Here is an 8,421-nt window from a genome sequence, read left to right as displayed (position 1 = left end):
CCCGGCGGCCTGGCCGGCGACGCTCAGCAGCCACCTTTCGTGGTCTCTTCCTGATGGCTGTGACTTTTCCTTTCGCTCTGTACTTCCCTCACCTCTGCTCCTGATCTCAGCCCTGGAATAGGGAAAGAGGCGGATTTTCTCGGCGGCGCTGGAAAAGGACAGAGTAATGCAGGGCAGCTTCAGTCAGCTGGGGAAGCGCGACGCGTTTCCAGGCGGGTGGGCCGCAGGCGAGGGCCGGGCGTCCGTGCTGTGCTCCGGGGGACGCGTCGTGGTTCTCGCCTCCGCGCGCCTGCTCCAGGCCTCGCTCAGCCCTTCCCTTTGCTTTTCCGTTATTCATCACGCCAGCTCTTCTCACTGTTTTGCTTATTGATTTATGTTTTTCTGATCGTTTGCGCCATTGTTTAGTTTCTCTTGCAACGAAAGAATCTGGGAAACAATGTGTCTATTGAGTGTGGGTTCTCCCAATTCTGAAGTTTCCTAGATTTGAGTGCGTAGACACCAGGTGAGGTCTGGTGTACTCATGAATACAAAACCATGGCTTTAGGTCATAGGTCTGTGTGTACATGTTACACTTACATGTGGAGAGAGAGAGGTGTGTAAAATTAGGTGGCTTCCTACGTGAGCTTGTTATTTTGTCTATCGTCTGTCTGTGATTGCAGTGTAAGAAATAAATGATTTTTCTTTTCCTCCCCTAAAGTGAATAAATCGTTTGTTGACCCCCCAACCCCCTGGAGGCTCTAAGTAGCAGCAGAGCCGCCCTGTGAAGTCAGGTTTTGCACAGATGGGGGACACTGTGGCAGCCTTGCTGGACTTGATGGAGTGGAATAGTTACGTCCAGGTCTAACTATTTGTAAAGCTGGTTTTCCGCTTCCCCCTGCCCCCCTCCGCCAATAAATAGTTGGGTTGAAATAAAAAGGCAGCGTAGTTTCCCTCCTCTAGGAGAGAAACTGCTAGAATCCACCCGTTTGAGAATGCTAATCATATGTAACGTTCCAGCACGATTTTTGGCATTATATACATTGTCTGTTTTCTGTACAATAAACTATTATTTTATGCCTTAGAAATGACGTTAGCTACTAGAAAGACTATGATTTAAGGAGTCAGCTCTGTTTCTGTGAGCGCAGAATGAACGAAGCCCTTTTCCGCCCCCGTGGGAGGGTGGCCCTTCCTGCCCCGCCTGATAGGTGGCCCGTGTTGGCGGGGAGGAGCGGGGTGGCCGTGAACACCTGGCTGGGAGCCACAGCCGTGGGTTTCTCCAAGTGCCTCGGTGCTGGGCGTGTCCTCTTCGTGGGGACCCCCGAAAGCTGTGTTCGCGAGCTGTTTCAAGTCCGAGGTGGTTCCTGTACCACCTGTGCCCGCACTGCTTGGCACCTGGCCTGTCCCTCACCGGGGCTGGAACAAAGTCCTCTGGCGGAAGCTGCCCGGCCGCCTGGCAGATAGTGTGTGTCGGCGGTTGCCCTGACTGTCCTGCTGGGTTGACTGTCCTGCTGGGCAGAACGGGCAGTGAACTGTCATAGACATCTAATGTGAAAAGTATAACAAACAGCAGCCATAACAACTACTGATTCTGCCTTTATTTTTCAGAAATGTGTTACGGACGAGTGTTTCTTTTTTGAACGACTGGAGTCTAATAACTACAATACTTACCGGTCAAGGAAATACTCCAGTTGGTACGTGGCATTGAAACGAACTGGGCAGTATAAACTTGGACCCAAAACAGGCCCTGGGCAGAAAGCTATACTTTTTCTTCCAATGTCTGCTAAGAGCTGATCTTAATGGCAACGTCTGATCTCATTTCATGTGAAAGAAGAGGAATATTTTAGAAATTTGTTCATGAGAGAAAAAGGATAACTTTTCTGGATAACTGGTCAGATAACCTTTTATCTAATAGTAAAATATTTAATCATTGCCTTAGTAAAGAAAAACAAAAATTCTTAGAAAATGTATAACTTCCGCCTTTTATAAAGCACTTGCCTTAATCAAGTGAAGCTAAGTTAGAGCCACAAGATTTTCATACATTTGCTTCATTTGAAAAGAGGCTTTAAATATGCACTTTCACATTTTCTTCGTGGCACGCACAGACGTTAGGAAATTCAAGTCAGATATTTGGTTAACCCAAGACGTGCACTTCTCCCACGGCATGTCACACATTACTCTACATGCACAACTTACTTAAAACCTTTCCAGACACATAAGGAGGAATTCAGCGCGCCCCGTCATCGTTTGTAACTGTCAGGCAGCTCCCTGTGGTAGAGTTTGCAGAGCTTGCCTGTGTAAGCCGCCCGAAGTTCCTCCGCGGTCAGGTCAATCTTGTCAAACCCTGCCCTGAACCCGTAGAGCAGCAGCCGAGCCACTCTGCTGGTGACGGGGGTGGCGTTTTCGGTGCTGGCCAGGTCCGTGAGGTCCAGCCACTCACACCGCAGGCACTCACGCTGGCAGAAGTCGATGCTGAATGAACATGGCTTCAGGCGGCAGACGACGTACATGTCCGACTTCCCAAAAGCTCCGGGGACGCCGTGCTGTTGCCGGAGGCTCAGGATGGACCTGAATTCCGTCCTTACACCGGTCTCCTCAAAGACTTCTCGGACTGCCGTGTCTCCTACGTGCAAGGACCACGCACAGGTCAAGGAAAGAACACTCTGCAAATCAAGCCACGGATCTGCAAATCTAATCAAGGATTTCATTTAAAGTATCATCACCTAAAGATTCAAAAGCAGAACTTCACCCTAAGAAAGTGAAGTGCTCAGTGCAAACTCTCTGCCTCCTGGACATCCTGCTATACCAAAGGATCTCCTTATAGCTGTCCCTCTAAGAAGCTTTTGAAATAGGAATGTTTCTTTGGCTGCTGCTTAGAGGCTTCCCCACTTGTATGCTTTTAAAGTCACATATTTTTAACCTCTTCCTGCTCAGTTTCCCAAAAGGTGAAAACATAGGTTGCAAAGCTGCAGTTAATATTCTTACATATTTCTCCTGTATTATCCTGCTCCCGATTATCCACCAGCACAGCCTGAACTTGTACCTGTCCGTATCAGGGAAAAGCGACCCATCCTTCCTTCTGAGGTGTGGAGCTGCAGGATGTGCTGAACCCTGAAAGATGCCACCCCCTGGGCCACGTGGGCTGAGGGGCTGCGGGGCCTCTGAAAGCACACGGCAGATGCGTCCCTGGCCTCTCTGTTTCGCTCTGACCCGTGGTCTCAGTGGAATCCCGCTGGGGAAGTGGGTCATCGCCTTCGGTTGAGATTCCCAAGAACTGGGGTTCACTCCTCCCACACCCAAACGCTGCAGTCGCTCCTTCAGAGCTTTTCAAAAAACTTGTAATACACGGAATCTTATAATACAGCAAGGGTTTTCACATTTTATAAGGTTGGCTTTTCAGAAATATGCCAATGCATAGGGCAGGATTTTCTTGCCATTAACATTTTTTGGTGGCTGCTTTTTCTAAATATCCAGATGAACTCTAAATTCCGCGATGCTCTGTCATTGTCACCCAGAGTGCCCATGAGGAGCCCTTAGAACAGCTGCCTTCCTCCCCCAGTTTGCTGGGAAACGCTATACAGTCGTATAGATGTTTGTTCAAATGCCCATTAGTGCCTCCATTTACTTGTTTGTCAAACAGTAAATTCCCTTTGCCTTCTCAGTGGTCTTACTGGTGAAGACTGGGCAAGGAGGAGGAAGTCAGGAAAACTGTCCCATTGCCGTGGGCTCTGCCGTAGACTGCCTTTCCTATTCTCCGGGTATGCTCCGTTTTTTCCCCCTAAGCTGTTTGGGGAGAAGGAGGTGTGAAACGCAGACATTTGTCTGCCGTTTTTAAGTACATGCCGACTTCCATAATTCTCAGTCTGGCATACGTGTTTGTTATTCAATTTGTTAAAGATTGTGGCAAGAGTCTTAAATTTTACACGTCATTTGCTGATCTCACATAATGATTGTTTCAATGTTTATTTTTCTTTAAATGCTCTGAAAGATAACAGGCGGGGTGGGGCCTATTTAGCTCTTGGTTCCACTAAGAGCAGGGATTTGGTTCCCAAGTCTAGCCTGTTCTGCATCACAGAAGCACAGGACAGGGCTGTGTGCCATTCTGCCGTCTGCCCAGCTCAGCAGCCACCGTGGTGGCCGACCCCAAACCAGCACCGCCTGGGTGGCTGGTCCGGTTTAAGCTGCGTCAGCCTGTCAATGACTAGGACTGAACACTGAACGGGCAAGTGCGCGCTCTGCATCCAGGGTGTGAGAGAAGCTCTTCCCCAGGGGGTTCGCCATGAATTAAAATTTCTTATCCGGATCGAGTGCCTTACTCTGCTGTACCTGTATTATTTTAATGTGCTATAAGCTAAACCGAAGTAACATTTGCTGTTTTGAAGAACATAGGGAAACCAAGAGGCTTATGTTTTTATTTTTGCTGATTGAGAGAGATGTTTAAATACGTCACAGGACAGTAATGAAATGGAGTTTATACTTGTTATTTCTATTTTGTAATATTTAATAATAGGATTAGGTTGAAAGTAAAGGCCGCCCCCGTGCGTGTCACTGACAGGCCTCTCCCGTCCGCCACCGCCTCTAGCCGTCCTAAGGCGAAGCTCTCACTGGCGCTACTCCCGGGGGTGCTCCTCCCGGCCGCTGCTGCTCTTTCTTAATTCCACGTGGTTGAGGCACATGTGTGATCTCCGGAGCGCTGGGTGGTTGTGACGACCACAAATACTTTTCAAAAGTAGCGAATTCTCAACTACCTGGACTTGAAGGGTTCTTAGTACACTTACGCCTAAAATGATACATATTTGGCTTTGAAATGTGTTTCTTCGAGTGCGTTTAAATATATCGGAAATTCAGAAGCCCCCTAAAAACTCAAATGAAAGTTGTCAGTTCATTGAGAAGGCAGGAGTCAGAGGAGGAGGCTACGCAGACCTCCCGGACACTGCTCTGTGCGTGGCGGCTTGAGTGAGGACGTGAACGTCAGCTTCCTCGTTCACTGACATGCTCTCCTGTGTCACTGGACACAGGACACTGTACGATAATTAGGTGTTCTAGAACAACGGCTTTTCCTTCCAGCACTCACGACACTCCCAAATCCTCTTTGATTTCACAGAAGACCTAGCAGAATCTAAGCAAAAGGTCAATACCTAAAAACCAAAATTTCCTATGGATATATTTGAATGTAGTAAATTTACTTATTGGTTGTTTGGAGTTGGCTGTATATAGGGCATTTTAATCTGTGTAACGTCTTTAAAAATCGTATTTTTAAATAAAATATTTACAGATAATTTAGGAAACTGCCTTCATACACACGTGGGCTGAAGAGAACGGACGTATACATACTGAGGGGGGAATGGCATGGGTGAACAGCAGGGCATCAAATGAGGCACCTCCTCCTTTATGACGACAGGGACGGCGTTGGATGCAGTGGTGTACGGAACAGGTGGGAAAACTGGGTTTCTAGTCTTCCATCTGCTTCCTGTGAACTCAGTGATGGTGAGCATTCTTAGCTTGTGTCATGTTCCGTCTTCGATACGGAGCTCAGTAAGTTCTCTTGGGGAGTTAGCTCTCACGTGAGACCTTCTCATATGAGACATTTCACTATGCTTTGCCTTCCTGACTATTCAAAATAAACAGCAGATAAGATTCTCGTACGGAGAAGAATTACATCACCACTGCTCTAAAACTGACTTTGTCAATAAAACGTTTCAAAGTTCACTTAAAAGTTAGTTCATCCTTGTGTGATGAAAAGGCCAAGAATTTGTGTTTTCTCAGAGTTTAATTCCAACAATTTTAATCACATCCAATATAACCTTTAATGCTAAACTGATGACTATCCAAACCTCCTCATTCTCAAGCACATTATTCCAGAAGCAGCCCTAAGTTGAAGAACAGGTGGTGGGCTCCTAAGGGGATTATTTAGACTAATGGAATGGGTTGTAATTTTACAAGTTTTGCTGCTAATTTTCTATCAGCCCTGAAGTAACCTGAAAATTTCTGACTTTGAACCAATTAGGAAATTTAAAATCTTATTCTCAACTATAGAGCAGGAAAGTAAACACATGAATTTCCTCCACATTTTCAAGCCAATCAAAAATGTGTACAATACACACCGATATCTTCTCCAGGCTCCGACAAGCCTCCTGGGAACTTCCACATATTTTTCAACTGCAGTAAGAAAATAAAGTTAACATAGCTTTTATGCACCCATATCTGGCAATCCACATAATTGGACAAGGTTATTGAGAATTCGTTTTTTCATAATCACATGCTTTTTTTTTTTTCAGTTTCCTTCCTCCTCTCTTCCTTCTTTTTGGGGGAAACTGGTACCTTATGAAGTCTTTCCCCGCCATCTACTCCGGGACATAGAAGTGGTTTTGTTGGTTGTGTTAAATTCCATATGAATGAAACAGTGGAGGGAAACATCTACTGAATTTGTGTAATTTAAAAAATGTTGCTGCTAGTTAACTATTAACAAATAGAGGAATCTTACAGATGCTGCTATAAATAAGTAGAAAATACAGTATAAATTGGATCACTACAGTATACTATTTTTAATTTCACATTCATATTCTGTATTGTGTCTAATTAGTTATATTAATCTTAAGGTTCTCTTGTTCTGTGTGTTAATAATTTTATGTAAAGATGTAATTGCTTCTCCATGGGTAGTGTGAATAAAATCGATTAAAGTTCTTGGGTCTTTTGTATACTTTTTTCGGGGGTGGGGGGCAGGTGCGATGATCTGATCATGGAATGGGGATAAACATGGAAAGCTGATTACAAATAATTATGAAATGGCAGGGGACAATGTTCTTACGGCCGACATGATTAATTTTCCTGTTAGAGTTCTGTTCTCTCTGTCCCTCACCGTATCGTAGAGGCTGCAGCTTGAAGCCAGGACGCCTCATACTCTTCATTCACAAGACAGGTTTATGGACCTTTTACTGGTGTGCGTTGTGACCCTCTCGTTTCCTAGACGAGTGAGTGCTGCTCAAAGAGTGTGTCATCCCCCAGCTATGCTAGGCTGGGGACGGTGGCGTGGTTCCCAGAGTTTCCACCGACTGCTGATGATGTGGGTACAGAACTCCGGCTTCCCACCCTTCCGTGTCTGGCTCCGACTCGAGGTCGTGACGCATGTGATGTTTTATTAACGTAGGAATGAATCTCTAAGTGTATCTCTGCATTAATGCATTGTCTTTGGGATTCCACTTTGAAATGGTTCCAGAGGCTATGTTCCTACAGAAACTATGCCGTCTTTTGTCCTATAGGTTATTGGACTTCACCACCATAGATTCTAACAAAACACGTTTCCCCCAAACAGTGAAAGTCAGCTTTCAAAATGTTTACCTAAACTTGACTAATAATTTAGGAATTGTTGATTAAATTTGGAGATTTGAACGTATTACAAGGGAAACATGCTAGACCTAAGGATTGAAACAGCTCACAAAAATTTGATTCGGATTATTTCATAAATCTTAGCTATGGAAGAATGAAGTATGTTTTTATGCTGGTGAGCAGTTGGCGCTATTTTCTGGTACCACTTAGCTGTAAAGTGCTTCATTTAACCCATTTCCCATTCGCCCCAAGAATACTTGCCAGTGGCACTTGTGGCTACAGCGTCTACCCCAAGGTAACTCACGGGTCACAGCCCCAACCTTACCCCCAAAGTCCGCCACGAAATATCTCACTTTTATTATTATTTTCATATCACTCTAGTACATTTATAATCTTTGGAAACATGACATCACTCTACTTATAGCATTCTGTAGTGGTATTTTCATTTACAAAATGTAGTAATTCTCAGTCGCTGAAAATGTCAAATCCTAGAACATGAAGTATTCCTACATGTGATGTTAACATCATTCTCGAACAGCTATAAGCCAAAGATGCATCGGATGAATCCAATTTATGTACACGTTTCTGTTACATTAGGATTAGAGACGAGTTCTATTTAGAAATAGCTCCAAGGACAGTTTTTATATTTTCACATTGAAAACCAGTCAGATTTGCTTCAGCCTCACAGAGCATGTTTATGTAAAATTAAAGCTGGCAGCAAGCTGCACTTTTTTTTGCCTAAATGGGAAATGGGTGAAAAAACTGCTTCCTCTCCCCCCAAAAGCTTGAGTCCGCTGTTAGTTTTCAGTGGCAGGTGGAGCGGCCTAAGTTACGTGGCCTGAAAACCTGGTTACGTGGTCTGATCAAGGGAGAGACGAGTATGTCTTCTCATTTTTTAAAATATTAAAGAATGCTCCCATTAACTGGGTTTAGCAATACATTAATAATAAATAATAAGTACCAGGTAACGTATATTGAATGTCTACCGTGTTCCAGAAGCTGCTAAATGGCTTTTTTTTTTTTTAATAAGAATTACACACATTTAAACTTTACAGTAACCCATGAAGGACTATTGTTCCCATTTTATAAGTGCAGAAACTGAGGGCATAAAAGGATTTC

At 44.6% G+C, this 8,421-nt stretch overlaps 2 protein-coding genes across 2 annotated transcripts in view; both read right to left on the bottom strand.

Moving 5' to 3' along the window:
• Positions 1–1,681, bottom strand: part of LOC111729488 (nucleoside diphosphate-linked moiety X motif 6-like) — a 2,678-nt gene extending 997 nt beyond the window's left edge. The window contains exon 1 of the mRNA XM_023520428.1: positions 1,648–1,681. Coding sequence (XP_023376196.1) covers positions 1,648–1,681 — 34 coding nt within the window. The remainder of the gene's footprint in view (positions 1–1,647) is intronic.
• Positions 1,682–1,852: 171 nt separating this feature from the next.
• NUDT6 (nudix hydrolase 6) overlaps positions 1,853–8,421 on the bottom strand; it is a 17,093-nt gene continuing 10,524 nt past the window's right edge. The window contains exons 4-5 of the mRNA XM_011375160.2: positions 6,081–6,135; positions 1,853–2,599 (exon numbers count right to left, since the gene is read on the bottom strand). Of these exons, the coding sequence (XP_011373462.1) occupies positions 2,217–2,599; positions 6,081–6,135 (438 nt within the window). The 3' untranslated portion in view covers positions 1,853–2,216. The remainder of the gene's footprint in view (positions 2,600–6,080; positions 6,136–8,421) is intronic.

Source organism: Pteropus vampyrus, unplaced genomic scaffold (genome assembly GCF_000151845.1).
Source record: "Pteropus vampyrus isolate Shadow unplaced genomic scaffold, Pvam_2.0 Scaffold263, whole genome shotgun sequence".
NCBI lineage: Eukaryota > Metazoa > Chordata > Mammalia > Chiroptera > Pteropodidae > Pteropus > Pteropus vampyrus.
Note: the sequence above shows the minus strand (reverse complement) of the source record. Positions and strands in the feature narration are given on the sequence as shown.